This window comes from Heterocephalus glaber, unplaced genomic scaffold, assembly GCF_053883595.1.
Source record: "Heterocephalus glaber isolate CG9 unplaced genomic scaffold, H.glaber_assembly_v1.0 deba00001547, whole genome shotgun sequence".
NCBI classification, from domain to species: domain Eukaryota; kingdom Metazoa; phylum Chordata; class Mammalia; order Rodentia; family Bathyergidae; genus Heterocephalus; species Heterocephalus glaber.
In genome coordinates, this window is record NW_028258340.1 from 16,248,811 (window position 1) to 16,268,642 (window position 19,832).

General features: G+C 34.2%; 1 protein-coding gene across 10 annotated transcripts in view; it reads left to right on the forward strand.

Moving 5' to 3' along the window:
• Dmd (dystrophin) overlaps positions 1-19,832 on the forward strand; it is a 2,486,572-nt gene that overhangs the window by 770,335 nt on the left and 1,696,405 nt on the right. For all 10 annotated transcript variants that reach the window (XM_004850043.4, XM_087189971.1, XM_087189973.1 and 7 more), the window contains 2 exons: positions 10,664-10,756; positions 15,674-15,751. In XM_004850043.4, coding sequence (XP_004850100.2) covers positions 10,664-10,756; positions 15,674-15,751 — 171 coding nt within the window. The remainder of the gene's footprint in view (positions 1-10,663; positions 10,757-15,673; positions 15,752-19,832) is intronic.

Below are 19,832 nucleotides of genomic sequence, written 5' to 3' on the forward strand. Positions count from 1 at the left end.
GCTGTCAGCTGTTCTGGGACAGCCTCATCTGAGACAACTAGGGCAATTTGATTGTGCTCCACAAGTCTCATTTTCTAGCAGCCTGGCTCTTGTGAGTGCCTATTGTGAAGGCAGACTCAGAAAGGAGAGAACAAACTGTTTCAGCCCTTTGGAGGCCTGTTATTTGGAAGTGGAATATAGTCACTTGCACTATTGATCAAAGCAAGTCAAAACCAAACCAGACTCAAAAGGCAGGAAAATAGACTTAAGAAAAGCATCAGTGCTACATTGCAAAGAGCATGGATTCAGGAAAGGATGAAATATTTAGGGCAATTTTTCAGTTAATTTACCATTTAGAGTAGATATTTCTGGACAACATGACTCTTTTGCCAACTATTATTTCCATAGCTGAATACCCTCTAAACAATGCCAATATTGGTCTTTTCTAAATAGTATTAAGTATGTTAACACTAGTCTAAATATTAGTGTAAAAATGGTCAGAGGTTTTCAGAAGTAGAAACTATGTTCTAAAATGTAAAAAAAAAGGCCATCAAGCATGTGCTCAAACTCCTTTGGGTGGTAAATGGTCTCTTGCATCTCTCTCGTCTCATCAGCTCACCTCCCTCTATGCACCTTGTGTTCCAACAACTGGCTTATCATAGATCCATAAATGGCTCATAATATCTAATTTATCTACTCCTTAGTGTTTAAAGTTCCTTCAGCTATCTTTCCTTTCCCCTTTCTACACCTACTTGTTAATTTTTTTTTTCCAATTCAGTTGTGGGATTCTTGCTTCCGTTACTCTCTCCAGTGAAGATACCTCTTTTATTTGTTCCAGCCTCATGTCATGTCACCAATATTGTCAGGAATAAAACACACTGCTGTAAATATATTTGCTTTAATGCATACTTCCTTCCCAGACTGTGATGAAAGCTGTGAAAACAATGGCAATATATTTTTAATTGTTTTAATATTTTAAAAAATAATTTTATTGGTACATTTTAGGTGTACAATATAATGACATTCATCATTGGAAATTTGTACCTTTACATAATCTATCTTGGTTCTTATTTTTTTCCCATTCCCCTGCCCTCCCTTTAACCCCTCCACCCCTCCCTATTTACAAAGACTTTGTTTCCATTTTTTCATTTTCTCATATTAATTCCATTCCCTTCTTTGTTTTCCCCTACCCCTCCCACTTCTCCTTCCCCTTTGTAACTTTTTGTACTATTTCACAATATCAACTCTTCCTTTTGATCCTTATTTACACTTAGTTTCTCACACCAGAGAAACTATTTGGTACTTACACATGTGTGTCCTATTTATTTCACTTAAGAGTATTGGCTCAATGTGAATCTATTTAGCTATAGCTCTAATTTATCATTCTTTATGTTTGAGTAGTACTCCATTTTATAAAAAAAAAATTTTATTCATCCAGTCTCCAGTCGATGAACAACTGGGCTATTTCCAAGTTTTCGAAATTACAAACTGTACCACTATGAAAATGGGTGCATGTACATCACTGTGGTATGATTATTTTAATTCTTTTGGGAAGATACCCAGTAGCTAAATAGCTGGATCAAATGGGACCTCTAATCCCAATTTCCCTTGAGCCTATGACAATATGAAGCATGTGAATACTATTGATGAAATTTAGTTGGGGAACTTCCTCTTTAGACACATGAAAAATAAGCAAAATGGTAATTTATTCATATTGTTCACACAACTGGAAGATGCTAGAATTACAATTTAAATAAAGCTTTATTTGTTCCCAGATAGCATATTCTATAACATGCATCCACACTGAATGAAAGACTTTCAGATAGAACCTAGTATACTTGAGTGTATCTTCAAATAATTGACTGCACTAAATACAAAAGAGTAAAATTTATTATTCTCTTTACTATGGGGCTGGGAATTCAGCTCAGTGGTGCTGCCGCCTGCCTTGCAAGCAGAAGGTCCCAAGTTAGATCTCCAGTACCAAAAAAAAAAATTAAAAAATAAATTACCTCTTTACTATAATCTCATTTAATCCTTATCAGGGGTATATTCATTTTATTTGGTTTATATATTGTAGATTTTTATGGGGAAGTTTTTGTATTTTAATTTAATTAATATAAAAGCCATACTTTTCAAAAAATGTTAGAATGAATTCTGCATTAAAACTTTGAGGCTCTGGAGAAGTATTTACTTATTTATTCAGTGTGTTAGGCATCTGAAGTCCTTGGGATTTAATTGAACCTCCACAGTTCAGTAGTATAACAATGAGAATTTAGGACTTTGAAGAATATTTCTAATGTATACGTGTAGTATTAGCACTATGTTATTATTCTTCCTTTACACATTCAACCTAAAAGTAGTAAAATTTTTATTATTGAATTATATGTCTGTATTTGACCTAAAGAATCCAAAGGGGGATATATAAACAGAATAAGTTATTTAAAATCATCCTTGTTTTATTGAAAGAGATTATAAAATACACAAGTAAAACTTATTTAATACAAACTCTGAATGATAATAGTCAAAGAAGCCTAGCTTGAATACCACTTACCAAGTAGACAGTGATTAAGACATGAAGAGATAGACTGCCCAAGTTTTGATTCATATCTAGTACTTATTTGATATGTTGTTTTAGAAAAATTACTTACATTCTCTGTACCTCAGTTTTACCATCTGTAAAATGAAGTTGAATTCAGTGGACTGTCAGGAGAATTAATTAAAACAAGCCATGTAAAGTACAAAGAATTGTGCTGAAATAAAGTAAGCACTCAATATTTATTACTCATGTCGCTTTTGTTTTGTTTTGTTTTGGTACTGGGAATTGGACTCAGGGCCCTGCCCTTGCCAAGCAGGTGCTATGCTGCTGAGATACATCCCCTGCCCTCATGTCTTCTGAAGTACATGAAGTTGATTCATATGAAATTCCTAATACTTGAACATATTTGACTGGAGAATCAAAAATATGTAGTTCAAACTTATAAAAGGAAACAGAGGTATACAGGGTATGAAAGTTATGTAAATATTCTATCTTATGTGCCTTTTGTCCTTTTTGTGCATCTCCCTTTTGTTTGATTTGCCACTGCCTAGATGCAACCCTTCATCATAAGCTTGGGAGAAAAGCCTGCAATTAGACTAACGTTGACGTGCTAGTAAGTAGGAGAAGGGAACACCTATGAAGAGGCTGTGCCTTGTCACATACATTGTCCCCACACAATTGTGCTGAAGTGTAAATGAGAAATTATAAAAAATGTTAATATTTATAAATAAAATTTGAATATATTATTTAAAGGTATATTTGAAACCTTTTGGACTATAAAGTCTACTTCTACTGGGTCTGAACAGCTTAAAAATAGCTTTTCCTCTGGATTTTACTTGGAACGGAGTGCTAATGTTTGGCATTTCTCCAGTGAGCCTGAACATCAAATATAGACTGAAGAGCAATTGCTTCTCAGCCTTTGGCTAAGATCAAATGTAGACTGAGGTTCACTGTATTTAAAGAATCGGAATACTTTTAAATAATCAGAGTATGATTTGAATGCTTTGAAACAAAGTGCTTCATCTTGTCAGCCTTATGCAGTGCTGGTTATGTCATGAAAGCAAATATTAGGATAGAGTAGAAATAACCTGCATTTCCATCACTGGCTATCTCAAACATAAATCATATATATAGCAATACCTCGGTGCATAAATGCTTCTGTTTGCAAACAATTTGGTTCACAAACAAAAGCGTTTGGCGAAGTTTTGCTTCTGTTCCCAAACTCCACATTAAGTGACAAACACAATTGAGGCCATCTTCTCCACACAGACACAAACGCAGCCATCTTCCCCAAAATTATAAAACTGGGCCGGGAATTTAGCTCAATGTTTTTACCTCCTGCTGTGCAAGCGCAAGGACCTGAGTTCGATCCCCAGTACCAAATTAAAAAAAAATGAAATTATAAAACTAATTAAATTTGTAAACCGAGGCACCACTGTATCTGTGCAATTCAATGGAGCAATTGAAGTTAGCATTCAGAATTTTCAATTTATGGGGATATTTAATGCTAGTATAAGATAATTCACTACATTCATGGATTGTGAGACTTCCACAGAATTTTGAATAGCTATTTGTGGATTATATTAAGGTAAGCAATGTAAGATAGAAAATTGTTTGCCCTAACATTATTAGTTTTTGTTTCAGAATAACTGGTGAAATGAATTAGTTCTGATCTATTTAATTGACAGGTGCGAAAACGTGGGCCTACTCTAGGAATTTAGTTTTACTAGAAAGCATATTGAAAATAGACCTGATCAGACAATAAACCATGCTGACTTTTGGTTAGGCATACTTCACTTCTGGGTTTATAACAAACCATTTACAGATAATGACTTGATTTCCATTAAGTATTTTGTAGTTCTTGTTGGAAGTTCCAATGTGCAATCTGGCTGAATCATTTCTTGTATAGTTAATAGGACAATATACTCATTGGGTCCCAGAGATAATATTTTATAAAGAGTTACTGACAAATAACATTTTATATCTGGAGAGATTGTAAAACCATTATATTATCTAACTTAGCTCTTGAGTACTTCTTAGCTCCAAGGAATAACTTGGCTTTTTTTATTATTATTATCCTTGTAGCCAGATTTTACTGCTGTTCCTGGGATATAGAAGTCTCTAAAAGTATTTGGTGCCAAGGGATAATGAATAAGTACATGTTAATTTTCAGCTGTTAAAACCTATGAAACACTATATAGTACTTTGATACCCTACTAAAGAAGATGTGTCCCAGCGGTACATTTGGCTCTTTGAGATGACATTACCAGAGATGGAAATAATAGACTCGTCCTGGGGAGGAACATTTGGGCTTTCATTTATTTCCTGATATGGACATCCCTGACAGTGATTTCTTGGCTCCAAGAGAATTTGTCACATGTCTGGAGTGTGGATTTACTTTGGGCCCATACTCTGTCTCTTTTTCCTGGGGGACTTACCTGTGTGGACTGAATCAATACACTGTCTTGCCCTCTGGCTCTCAGTTGGATTTGGCCAATGGGAGCCTTAACAGGAGATCAGAGGGAGGGAAGAAAGAAAGGTCAGGGCACTTAGGCACTTCAGGGTGGCTGTATTCATCACCCAGTATCAAAGGAACAGTAATCATTATCTTTCCTTTCATTGCTGTGGGTGTAGGAGTAGAAGCACATTTAGGGGTTTCATTAGTTCTTGCTTTAGTCTTTGTGAACCATCCCTTGTTAAACTCTCCTAAAATTACCCAAGTCCTGCTAAGACCCTGGGACCCTCAAAGGAGAGTTGTACTCTGTTCCTCCGGGTGATGAAATATAACAGGAAACAGGAAGGGATGAATGTTTTTCGCGTTTATTGAACATTTTCTGTATGAAGCACCATGCTGAATGCCTTACATTTATTAGCCTATTTACTCCTCATGTCAAAACATTAAAGTTAGTTACGTCTGTTACTTGCATATTCTGTAATATGGGTTATTTTGTTTTAAAATTTGGAATAGATGCATGCTACCTGATGCCCATGGAGCATATCTTACAAACAAACACTATTCAATTTATATCCTTACAGCACCACCAGAATGTGGATAATAAGATATCCTCTTTTTATAAATGGAAATGGTAAGGCCCAGAGAGGTTAACTCACATGCCTAAGATCACACAGCTGGAATATGGCGGAGCGAGGATTTTATTCAAAGCATTATGGGTACAGAGCTAACATTCTCATTCACAGAAATACACCACTTCTCTGTGCCTTACAGAAAAAAATCTCATCAATGTGACCCTTTTCCTTTCTAAATTCTCTCTGCATAAGCCTGCAATCTTTCAATCATGAGATTTCTGAAATGAAATACTAAACTGGAATTAACTTTCAGGGCAAAGCTAATCCATGGTGCTAAAAATCAGTGCAAAGATTATTTTTAAGGGGGCCGGTATATAGAAGCGGTACATAGGACCCTGTGAGGGTACTGAGCACACCCTATTTCTCTACCTGGTTGCTAATGATATAAACCTATGCAGATTGTGACGATTCGCTGAGCTATACAGTTAAGATGTCAGTACTTTCCTACATGCATATTATACTGCAATAAAAGATTTTTCCTTATACATAAAATACTTTTTAAAACCTATACTTCCAAAAAATCATCTATGAAAGTTGCCTATTTATACTACAATAGGTTGCATTATTTTTCTGTAAGATCTGAGGCAGCCTTCATCATTTAGGCTTGAATCCTCAGGTTTGCCTTCTTTTTTGGTGTTCCCTATGTCTAAAGATTTGTAATCACTGAGGAGATTCATGGCTTTCTGAGCAATGGATATGTCCATGGCTTGACCTTTCTCTAACCAGAAGGTCACACTGTGTTATCCCTGTGCTCTTTACCTCCTACCAGAACATTGTTTTGATACTTCTGTATTTTCAGGTTAAAAGACCAACACAACTCTGAAGATTCAAAAGCCATTTAAACATTTTCTCACACATGCATTTCTGTTACCATCTTATTTTCCCCTTTGTTTTTTTCTACTTTTTTATGCCACTTACCAATCTTTTTGAACATTTTCTTTGCTTCTGCATTTCATAATTTCATTCTGAAAATATTGTGGAAGGACCATTGTCTCGTTTTGTGGTCCTTTGAGCTTATTATTTGGATTAGCAAATTAGAAGACAATATATAAGTGAATGCATGAAACTGCTAAATAGTATCAAAAGTTCACTAAGTTCACTGAATAAAGAAAACATTAGCTGTGAAAAGAATTAAACACAGAAAACCACAGGGTCATATGACTCAGAAAGGACTTAATGTTTTGTATGTATTACAAAATCATTTTCATGCTTTTGCAAAGAAATCCATTAAAGATGGAATTTTAAACAAGTATCACTCTTTTCATAATACAAAATGTCACCTGGAAGAAAAAGATGGTAGATGTGAAAGATGAAAAGGAAGGAAATTGAAAGAATTCTTAATTGAAAACCACCAAATGAAGAAAAGAGTCAAAGAACTCAAAGCTTTTAAGTACTTCCCCTACACAGGCCACATTTATTAGTCTTAGTAACTGTTTATGGAAAATTCTACCTTAGCTCCTCACCTTCCATTCTTACCAGAGATCCCAAACAAGGAGACAATGGAGAACATTGCAGGTGAGCACTCCCCTTTCTAGTAGAGTCAATAACGTACTACAATTTCATCTGCACCTAGAATTTGGCCCTAGCAATAGATGTAGATAACAAATAATGAAAGAATCCAATAATAAAATCATCTTATATTCATGAAATACATATTACATGTCATGTCTGTAGGACACACATTTACCATTTCTTTTCAACCTCACAGAAGTGTTCAAAAGGGATATATCAATACTCATTATATTAATGAGTAAGTTGTACCTCAGGAAGATTGAGTCACTTGCCTAAGACAACACAGCTCGTCAATAGGAGACTTAAGTTTAAAAGATTGCTCTTTCTGCCTCTGCAACTTGTTTTCTTTTTGCTACATTGCACTGTATCTATAACTCTGTAGAACAGCAGAGAGACGTTGAAGCCCACAGATGAGAATCATTCAAGAGAAATGAGATGTTTTGCTTTCCCTGGGGTACTTGCATTACATGGATAATGAGATGGCATCTGAAAGCCGGTGAATTTACAGGCTAAGTTGAACATTTCATTGAGAATCCCACTGGATCATAGGAGGAGGAAATTTTATTTGAAAGTGCTTGGGATTACTTTTACTTTAAAATAAACATGAATTCAGCAAGGAAGAGAAAAACTGTTGAATTATTACAAAATATATGCTTTCATAAAAAAAAATTAACCTTCAGACACAATGTAATTGAGACTCCAGGGTAAATTCATTCAATTTCACTTGCTGGAATCACATACTATTGAAATATTCTGAGGAACATCCCATAGAGGGATATGGTGGGTAAGACAAATAGGAGTCAAATTTCAATTGTGATTCTTTAATATATCATTGATTATATGACTTTTGGACATTAATTATGATACTAAGGACTGTCTTTTTCTTTATCACCTCATTGCTTCTGCATTCCAGTTACACTGACTAGTTCACCTGGAAGCCTTTGGACTTTTACTTCTCTATTTCATTTGACTAGTTTTAAATGGAGGAATTATAAGAGACTCTGGTCTATATGATTTGATTCAGACTGAATCTAGATCCTCCCTGCCATGTCAACATTGGTCTAGTCTCCTTGCCCCCGAACACAAACATGGTTCTTATGTTTTTGATGCTGTATGACCCTTATGATCTATACCCCAAGATATACTTCACACTTGTAGTATCTGCAGCTCTTTTCTGAATGAAACCTATTTTGCTATCAACATCCCTCCTGTTTTGACAGATTTTTGTCTATCAGTGTGGATATGTAGTTTCATAAAAACAAGTATATGGTCGGCTAAGTATACTATTTTATTTCAAAAATTGACAAAATTCAGTGTCAAGATTCTGTTTAAACAAATGAGAAGTCACATTTTTCTCACTTGTATTTGTAACATTTTGCTTCTACAAGTCCCCAGCACTTTCAAGCTATTGTGTGCCTTCATGCAATTTAAAAAGTATACCCTTGGGCCAGGGATTTGGCTCAGTGGCACCACGCCTGGCACAAAGGCGCTAGGTCCTGAGTTCGATCCCTGGTACCAAAAACCAAAAACAAAATAAAAAGTATACCCTTACTATAATGCTCAAAATACCAAATTACTCCAGATTAGATATGAAATTCTTGATAGCATTATTAGAGAGTACACATTCATTTTCCTTGCTTATTTAGTAAAAAGCATTCCTTGTAGTTTTATAAAAGTGGGACTTTGGTTTTAAGATGTACCTGTACACCCTATGTAGTAAAGTTGCTTTTAAAAAATTCTAACGTATTTGTTTTTTGTTATTTTCTTTTCCCCCTAAAAATTTGAAAGAGAGCCACTTGTGTACGATTTCAACAGGATAACTTGCTGTTAATTTTGTCAAGGCATATGTGTGGTTGGATTCTGAAACAGAAGCATACAGGGACTGGTGAACTCACTGCATGATCCAAGCTTTCTTTATGGGAGGCATCCAAGCTTGGAGAGCACTCATCATTGACAGGGCCTCCTGGCTGTAGGGAGAGTCTGACTTCTATGTCTTCAATCTTAAACATATCAGGGAACTCTTCTCCCTGGAAATCAGGACTTTTGTTGATTTGCTTTAAGTGTGTGAAATTCAAAATTGTATGTGATCCAAAGAACAGATGAGAGGAGCCCCATCACTCAAAGGCTGTGAGCTCTATTATGTGACATTTTGGGAAAAATATATCTTGATTCCAAGACTCTGGGATTTCCCACAGTTATGTTCTCCTTAGTTCTTTTTACGACTTGTATGGGACATTACCTTTAGAAATAATGTTTTCCCTGCTAGACAAGAAATTCTATAGAAGTCAAAGCAACATCAGTCTGATTAATCAGTGTATGTATGCTCTAGTACCTAGCTCAGGTTTATTGGTGCTAAATATACATCTGTGACTGGTAAATGAGGGCTTTCTAGATGGCTTGGGTGATGAAAGAGCTAGGAATGATCTTGTAAGAAGGGACAGAGGGCTTCTAACCAGAAAAAGAGACGTGGGAGCATATGACAGACGAAATAAAATATTTTAAACATAATCAAATAGAAGAATAAAAAGGCAAAGCAAGAAACATGGTAAGATAGAAAAAAGCAAAGGCTCTAGTAAACAGATCTGAGGCAAAATCTTGGCACCCTCCCTTCCCTTGTTTTGTGACAAAGGCCACATATTCAACCACTTGTCTCATCTGCAAGATGATTATACTAATACCAACCTCACAGAAATGTCACAGGGGTCAGAAGATCCACTCATTTATTGCAGTGTCCTTATGAATAATTATTCCAAAACTGTTAGACATTAGGAGTGACTGTTTATTCCTTAGTGTAATTTCTGAACAAAGAACTGAGGAAATAAGAGAAAAAGCTTTCACAGACTTATTTCAACTCTATTTAAATTACGTATTTCTAATTTCGGTTATCCAAAATTAGAATGGGTCATTCTGAATTAGTGCACAAAATGTATATACAGAGAAAACATGTCTGAGTGACAATGATGTTGAACACTCTGACTTATACTTCCAAATACACACAATGTTTACATTTTATATGCTGCCTCAGGGCAAATCGTGCGGGACCTTTTTGTTTCTTTGTGTGTTTATTTCTCCTCCCACCATGATCTGCATGCTAATTTAAGTCTTTACTTTTTTTTCCCCATATAGGATCAGCATTCACTAAGATAGCTTAATAAAGATAAATTAGGCTATAGATCTCTGGCACTTGCTATAAAAACAATTCAGGAGGAGGAGTTGAAGGGAGGGCAGGGGAATGGGGAAAAATAAGAACCAAAATGCATCATGTAAAGGTACAAGATCCCAATGATGAATGTAAATGTATTGTATACCTAAAAGATACCAATAAAAGAATTTAAGAGGAAAAAAACCAATTCAAACAGATTTGACTTAGTGATACATTTTCTTTTGATTTTGAGTTTGAGATATATTTTTCTATCCATTACTCTTGGAAAATTATTAATTAAATAAAGTAAACACCCTTGAAAGCAGCTTTAAATTTTAAAAGTCACAAGCATGAAAGTGGATTATTTGAAGCATGCTTTGTTTAACTGGAAGTATTTTGTGTTTCAGTTTGGGAAGCCGCACATAGAAAACCTCTTCAGTGACCTGAACGATGGGAGATGTCTTCTGGACCTCCTTGAAGGCCTAACAGGGCAAAAACTGGTAGGAAGTCATTTTGCAGAAATTTTATACTAAACTTACTAGAAATTCAGGCCAGAATCACAGTTTAGTTTTACCCAATATAGTAAAAGTCAATAATTTACTATTTACTAATTTAAATAACAACAGGGAATCCATTTCTGAATAAAATAATCTCACACTGTAATAATATAATATGTAAAATTTTGGCTAATGTAGCTTATGTAAATTAATAGACATTACTAACTTAGGTATTTGTTACCTTTCTTATCAAATGTCGTTTAAAAGGCTTTTATGCCTTGTAACTTTTCAAACCATCCTTGTACATCTGTGTATTTTGAACTTATTGCATAATGAACCAGTATTAGTTTTTATACAGAGAAACAATGAATTTGTGACATTGTAAGAAAGAACCGTATAGGCATTTTAGTTCCATACACAATCACATATGTGATGAGAATGTGACATTCTCTTAAAACTGTTATCTTGTCTAACTTTAGAACATTCCTCTGAGATAGATAGGATTTTTATACACAGTTATAGGACAGTGAAGTCATGATAGATTTCTCATTATGGGGAAAATGATTTTATATCTGAATTTCTTGATTTAAATAGTCTTATTCTTCAATTGTTATTATTCTCCTCAATAGAGTTTAAGACTCCAGTCTACAGTCAGCCATTGTGCATATCAAATGAATCCTGCTAAATTAGTACTTTAATCTGTTACCTTTGCCCTTCACTACAAATTCTCATGATCATGCAAGGACAAACACACAAGCACACACACTTTTTATAGATAATATACAAACTCTAGCTGTCACTGAAAGTGAAAGCTGACGAAAGTCCTATCTCTGCATCTTACCTCCTAGAATTATCTTATGCTAAGCCAATTAGATCTCTGTTTTATCAGATATGCCTGGAGTTTTACCTCTGTTGTTTTCTTTGCTTATTGCTTTCTGAAATTTTGTCTATTCTAGCAGTTCTTCAGAACCTTTGGTTTCTGATTTTCTGTGAAGTGTTTCTCAAATTCTCTATGCCAAATTCTCCTTTTCCTTAAGTCCCAGAAAACATTTATTTTTGCCTTTACCTATCCTTTTATTACTTTCTGAAATATATATATATATATATATATCCTTGAGGCACATAAATTAATATATTATTAAGTTCAAACGTGATACATTTTAAGAAGTATAAACTTGTATTGATATGAGAACAACTTCATGACTTACTGAAATAATTACTTTAAATCAAGTGCTAAAAGTTCACATTTATTGCCTTTGAATATTTTGCTTTTATCAAATTTAATGGGATTGTACACACTTAGTCTTAATTTCATTGGATAGGCATATATTTGTGATTATCATCCATATCGTATGACTGTGTGAACATGATATATGTACATTTGTATGAAATATATATATATATATATACACATATGTGTGTGCACATGCCTGTGTATAAGTGTGTAGATAGGCAGGTAGATATTAGAAATGAACATATTGGTATGCACCTAATTTCTGTATCTGTGGTCATGCTTGCACCTTACTATGGAAATAATTGTGTTTCAGTGTTTTCCAAGTGTTTAAGTTTATTCTTTCACAGCCTCTTTTGGCTCTGTGCACAAGATTTTAATTTTTCACCTCTGTATGTGTGCATAACTTTTGCTCTGTTGTGCTGTGACTCTCTGCAGTCACTTCTTGGATGGAGAGCATACTTCCATCACCCAAAGCAATTCTGTAGTCTTAATGCATTCCATTTAGATGCATTGTTCAAAATAATGAATTTCATCAAGATAGAAGAAGTAGGAATGACTTGAGATATTCATGGGCATAGGGAAATACAAACCGATACAGATACAGATATAGATAAAGATATACAGAGATGCAGAGATGAAATGAACCTAATGAATAACAGGCACTGAAGAAAAATTGGCAATCAAAATATTCATGTGATTTATCCTTATGAGGTAAGTAGTTGGTGGAAGAAAATCACCAAAAATCCATGCAAGCCAATGCACACTATAAAATCTCACTTATTGCTGCTAACAGAATCTGTGATCCAGCCTTCATCCTAGACATAGATCTGGCAGCCCTGGTCTGGGAACTTCACCTTTTCCACAGAGCAGAATATCCTGTCTTATGAATGCTTCCAATTTCAAGACTCCAACTCCCCGTGCCTGGTCCTGAATCCTAATATCTTTTACAAAGTTAAATCCTGTACCTCTAATGGGAGTAATGTATACCATTGAACAGAAATTTTATTACTGTATTTGGAAGCATCTGCATTTGGATTGTTGGCTCCGGGCATCCCCAGGGTTAAAAAGAAGGTATTTGCCTTACAACAATAAAATTAAAATTACTCCCCAAAGACCCTAATGGGAAAGACTTCAGCTTCCATTTTAGGATCTGAACCTGCAGCTTTTCTTTTATTTTGATTTTTTTGAAATTTTTATTTTTATTAGTATTTGTTTGCAGTACATAATGATTACATTCTTCATGGGGAATTGGTGCATTAGACATCTTAATTCTTTTTATGGCCCCTTCCTCTCTCTTGCCTCCTCCCTTGCTTCAGCTTTTCTTAACAGTAGAATTTCTGTGGTCCTGATAAAATATGAATGTGTGTGTGTAAACATGCACATTTATATGTTTGAGTTTGAAGCAAAAGAAAATGCAATGAAATCTTATCATCAGAGTTCTTGTTCATTTGGCTAAAGGATATTTGTCTTTTGCCTAGATATTAAGCAAAAGATTGGTTTGATTAATTATTTTTAGATTTTTAAATTCCTAAAATCACCACTATACTTATGTGTTGTGAATACACACCTAGATAGATATATGAAAAAATTACTGCTTTTCTTTTTATATAAAGTCTTGTTTTTCTATGGTCTAATCTTCCTCTTTATGGTAGGAAGTAGGAAAAAAACTAAATATAAGCCATTGCTATTTTGATGTTCTTGGAGTTAAAAAAAAAAAAAGGAGATTGCTGTTCATAAGGCTGTCCTTAAAGTTGTGGAAAGTTGAAGGAACAAGATGCACATACTATTTGATAAAGGGTACAGGGCAATCATCTTGAAGAATGGAATGCTTTAGTTTATGGATTTGAGCAGGCAATTCAAAGGGTAAAATATTCCAGTGAATAGAAGTTCTTGAGGAAGACAAGAGTATCCCTGGAAAGTATGTATCAAAACTTAAGAAGTAGGAAAACAGTTTTCTTGGTTGGTGCATTCACAAGGTAGTTAGAGAAAGGAGAAGGAAATATGGAAACTCTCACTGTACAGACAGAGACCAGTGGTGGATCCTGGACCTACCAATTATAAGTTGTATGGCTGTATATTAACTTTTAACTTCAAGTTCATTGTTTCTATAATGGACATGAAGATATTTCTTTTGCAAAAGAGATTAGTGGTAGTACATACATGCCAATACTTCAAATTTAATAATAATGATAGCAAAATTTGTGTTGTACCTATTATGTGACAAACGCTAATCTTAGTGATTTATACATAGTGTCTTAATTAGTTTGTCATTGCTGTGACACAATAACTGACACCCACGACTTAAAGGAGGAGAGGTTCACTTTTGCTCACAGCTTGTAGAGGTTTCAGTTTACATAGGGCTGGCTCTACGGAAGGGTATTATGGCAGAGAAGAAGGAGATTACAGCTTGGTGGTGGGAAGCAGAGCATGATCAAGGGAGGAGGGAAGGAGAGAGGCACTTCCAGGCTGTGACCCCAGTGACCCACCTCCTCCAACCAGGCTTTACCTTCTGACATCACATTTAGCTACAAACCCATCAATGTGCTAATCCATTGATGAGTATCTCATACCCAGGACTGAATCACCTCCCAAAAGCTCTACCTATGAGTGCATGAGGCTTTGGGGAAGACATCCAAATATAAACTATAACACATATTAACATATAGAATTCTCCCAACAATTATGCAGACCACTTATTTTTATTAACTCCAGCTTAACAGATGAGAACACTCTAATGTACAGGGAAATTGAGAATTTTGTCAATGGTCATAGAGCACAATAGTAGCAGAAGGAAAAACTGAACCCAGGTAGTCCAGCTTTGCAGTTCATGCCCATAACTAATCTACAGTCACCTGAAGTTGAAAGGAGACCTATGCAGATAGTTTGAAATGACAATGGGCTTAGTTCAACAATGTCATGGTTGAAAATATATAGGATGGATGTAAGGAGGAACAGTGAGTGAGAAGCAAAGAAAAGTACTAAATTCTGGGTAGTAGTTAATGAGGTAATTAAGTAACTAAATAAGATAAAAGAAATGAAAATAGAAGAAGAGAATAAATACAGTAAGATTCATTACAGCGGGGTTTCTGATACTCCACAACAGAACGGATGAGGTAATCCATGTGTATAAAGAACTGCATAGATGTTAGTTTAAAAATTACAGGATGAGATAAGACTCTGGGAATGAAAGTAAAGAAAGATGATTAAGGTTTTGAGCTTCAGTGACTAGGACATGTAAAGTAACATCCAAAGAAATAGTCTCGTTTGGCCCAATTTGACATTTGGCAATTTTACAAGACTCACGTCTCCTTTGAAGTTCCCTAAAATCTTTAGAAGTTCACTTGACTATCTATCTTACTGGTAAATATCCTTACATATTATGTGATTTTTCTTGTCACTGATGGTCATATACTAAAACCACAGTGGCAATAGAATAGAGGAGCAATCACCTTACATACACTTTCTGAAGAAAAAAGTACTTTCATTCTCTGGAAGTAGTTGTTCATACTACAGAAGGACTATGCCAAGGAAAATTTGTCCAAAGCCTTTAGATCCTTTATGGCAATGCCTCACAACCTATCCCGGTGTTAGTAAAAAATACTCAAACTTAATGGTGAAATGTATACACTGTTTTGTTGATTTTTGGTCTCTATTGGGCAGCAAACACTATTTCTTTTGTTTTTCAGCCAAAAGAAAAAGGATCTACACGAGTTCATGCCCTGAACAATGTCAACAAGGCGCTGCAGGTCTTGCAGAAAAATAATGTGAGTGGCAACCTAGACAAGGTCTGGGTGCAGCGAGACATGCTTAATGTGTGCGTGAGGATGTTAGCCCCGAATGCAGAAAAAGCTTCTGAAGTTCTCTTCTAAATCAAAGCAGTCCTTATTAAGAGGACATGCTCAAGTTGCTTTTTGTGTGCTTCTGGCTAATGTAATTCAAGAAGCAAATGCAGGCAGTGACACAGGGCAGAGAAAAGCATGACCTCGCCCTGAGAGGCCCCTCCTGGTTGTTTTCCAGTTTTCTTCCACAAAGCTATATTTAGTGCGCACACTGTGTCCTTCACATAGAAGTGTTCTGTGCAAGAAAAGAGAGTTTATGTAATAGAGAAATATTATTTTTATGTACTCAATGTGTTCAAACCTGAGAATAATGAAGTTTGTTTCAATCAATCTGATGATTACTAAACACCACACCAAACATGTAAATTGTAGAGACATATTAGACCCTTAATTCAGGGTAAGATCTGTAGGTTTGTCTTTTATTTCCACGTTGGGTTCCATTTACCTGGTTGAAAAATATATATGCTGTATCAGAAAAAGTAAGCAATAATAGCTAAATGAGTTGCCAGGTTATAGGAGTTCTAGTCTCCTCCAAGTGAATTTGAGGTCTCTCTCATTTATCAAGAACTCAGAGGCCAGCAGTCTGCCTTTCTTATTAAATTCCTATAACCTTTCTAATCGACCAATACATTTACCAGGTACTTTTGGTAGCTTCATAATTACATTACACCTCTCTTTCAAGGATAAATTCAAATACATTGATCAAACATTCTTAAAATAACTATAAGCAGTGATAGATTAGTAATAACGTATATTTCCCCCAAATGTTGCTCAGCTCATTTGGCAGGGAGAGGACATTACACAAGATATGGATGTGGAAACTGTATAACAATTGATTTTTGTCTTCAACCAATTAGGATCATTGTCAGTTTGAATGTATGGAAGTTATTTGAAAGAAAAATGCGTTTTGATTATTTTCTGTACAGTGATTCAGGATTTTTTAATTTTTCTGCAGTCAGAAGAATATAGTCTATAAACTATTTTCCTCATTATTAATCTGATAGACCATTTGAAAAATTAGTATCAAGTAAATTATGGAAATATTTTATAATATTTAAAACCGCCAATCTTTAAAAATATCAAATCAAAACATATTATTCCATTTCAAAATATAGAAGCAAAGGAAACAACAAAACTTTCAGAAAAGTATTAGTTAATTTCATTGATACAATTAAAATATATTTATCAAGAAAATACAACATGAAATACTAAAATGTAAGCTACTGAATGTCCTGTAAAAAGTCAATTAATTTATATTCCCACATATTATGAGAAGAGTTCTGTTTTTTCATATACATGATAAATTGTAACTACATGGTTGCCTATACATATTATAATTATTAACTTCACAGGTTTCAAGATAAGCCCAGAAATAATCTTAGGAACAAAATAGACAAACTAGAGAACAAAATTTTATGTAAATTTGGGATATCCAAAATATTATTATATATGAAACAAAAAGCATTATTTGAAAAGAGAAAAATTAACTTGAACTTTGAAATTAACTTGACATTATGAATTGTTCCTATTTTCTAAATATGGGCCCCTTGTTTAAGGAGTTGTAGCTAATTTATTTCTTTGTGTATTACCTTTCTATTTAATTCATTAGGAATTTTGATAAAGAGAAGTTTTTCATATGGGTATATTTTATTTTTTACAATTTCCACTTTATAATTTTTTGCTCTATTCAAGAAATATCTGCCTACTCAAAGCCATTTGACTCTATATTATTTTACATCACTTTTTTGTCTTACCATCTGAATATGGATCTATGTTCTGCCTGAAATTGACTCTTATATATGATATAAAGTATGGGTTAAGATGGTATTGTTTTTCACACGGAATCTAATTGACACAAACACATTTATTTAAAAAATGGTGTTTCCTTTTGGCTCTTCAATACTAAATGTATCATAAATATTCATTTATGCATGTGTACGTCTATTACTGGACTTCAATTCACTTTCACTGCATATAAAAGCAAAATGTTATATCGTGTGGATTACTACAGTTTTATCATAATCCTGGTATGTTGTAGAAAAGGCATCTCTCATGCTATTATTAGAATGTCCCCTTCAAAACTTATGTTGAAATTTAATTCCCATTGTAACAGTTTTAAGAGGAGAGATCTTTTAAGAGGTGCTTAGATCATGGGGCTCTACTCTCATGAATGAATTAATGCCATTATCTCTGCAGTTGACTCCTAATAAAAAGATGCATTCAGCTCCTTCTCCGTCTTGGTACTTGCCCTTCTGCTGGGTTATTATACAAAAAGAAAGCCCCTACACATGCAGAAGCCTTGTACTTACCAGCTTTCAATTCTGTGAATCTTGTACTCCTCTACTCTTTATTAGTTACCCAGTTTGTGGTTTGTATTCTGTTATAGCAGTAGAAAATGGACTAAGACATTTCTCACATTGTTGTTCTTCAGGATTTTCTTGGTTTTTATAGGCCCTCCTGGTACCTTGTAATCATATTTTCTATAGCCATCATAAATCTATTTGGAATATGCTCAACATTGGGTTAAATCTGTAGATCAATTTGGGGATAACTGACACATTTATAATACTGAGTACCCCAGTTTTACCCCATGATTTTGTTCTATATTTCTTACATTTTAGGTTTTACAAAATGAGAATAAAATTTAAAAAGTAGCCCACAAACATGAACAGGAATTTCTCAAAAGAAATTATTCAAAAGTTCAAAAATAATATAAAGTACTATTCAACCTCAGATGTAAATAGGAATATTTACATCAAAGCTTCAATGTGATGTCAATATAAATACCTAGACATGACCAAAATTAGAAAAACTACTAATAGCAAGTGCTTCTGAGGTTATGGAACTAGAACTCTCAAAATTAACTGGTGGAAATATATATTAAAAACCCATTTAAAACAGTTTGCCATTATCTATATATGTGAAAATGCACAATCCTTACACACTAGTGATTTTACTTCTAGGTATATATCTAACAGAAATAAATCTCTATACTTACCAAAAAATATCTTGTGAGAATGTTCATAGTGGTATTATTTGTAATACCCCAAACTGGAAACAATTATGGTATTCACATGATGGCATATTATAAATGAAAATGAATAAATGATAGCCATACATACTACAAAATATAGATAATTCCCTGAAAGATATTTTAGCAAAAGAAGCAAGACATAAGGAAATATTCTGAGGTACTTAAAATATTCTGTTTTGGCCTGGTAATAGTTACACATATCCATTTACTTTGAGAATTATTTCACCAAGCTGTATATTTGAATATACTCTGCTGTATCTATATTGTACTTCAATTTTAAAAAGATGAAAATGTTAAACCTATTAAGAAGAAGTTAAACCTAACTCTACAATCTCCCAAACTCTAAATGATGACTATATTTATCAGTCTGATCATAGATCCCATATTTTCTAATGAAATTTTTGAATGTGTTAAGTGATTATGCAATAATAAAATGTGGTCATTGCAACGTATGGACCTTCTCTTTAAAGGCTACTTTTCTTAAAGAAAAAGAGAGAATCTTATAAAGTTTTAGCAGAGAAACACTTCAATTTTCTTTCTTTTTTTTTTGTATGGGGAATGGAACTCAGGACCTTGTGCCTGTGAGGCAGGTGGCGGATCATTTTTTTTCTTTTTTTGAGGAGTTCTTTAAAAGAAGATTTCTGCAATGTTTTTCATTTCAGCCAGGGTTTTAGTATTGAAATACAAAAACTAGGGTTTCTGTGTTAAAGGCAAAAATTTTAAGTAAAATATTCTCAAGTAGAAACTAAAACTCAAAATAAAGTAAACTTTATTGAGTTAACCTCAGGGTGGAAAGCTCAAGACACTAATGTGCAAAAGTACAGGTACTATTCTTTAATACTTTTCCATTATTTTGTAGCAGAAGAATGCTTAAGAGAAATGGAAAATATCCCAGTGTCGACTTTATTAGTCTCTGATTGCTATCATAAAGACTAAAAACACAATTTGATGAAAAAATGTTCAGGAGCAAGA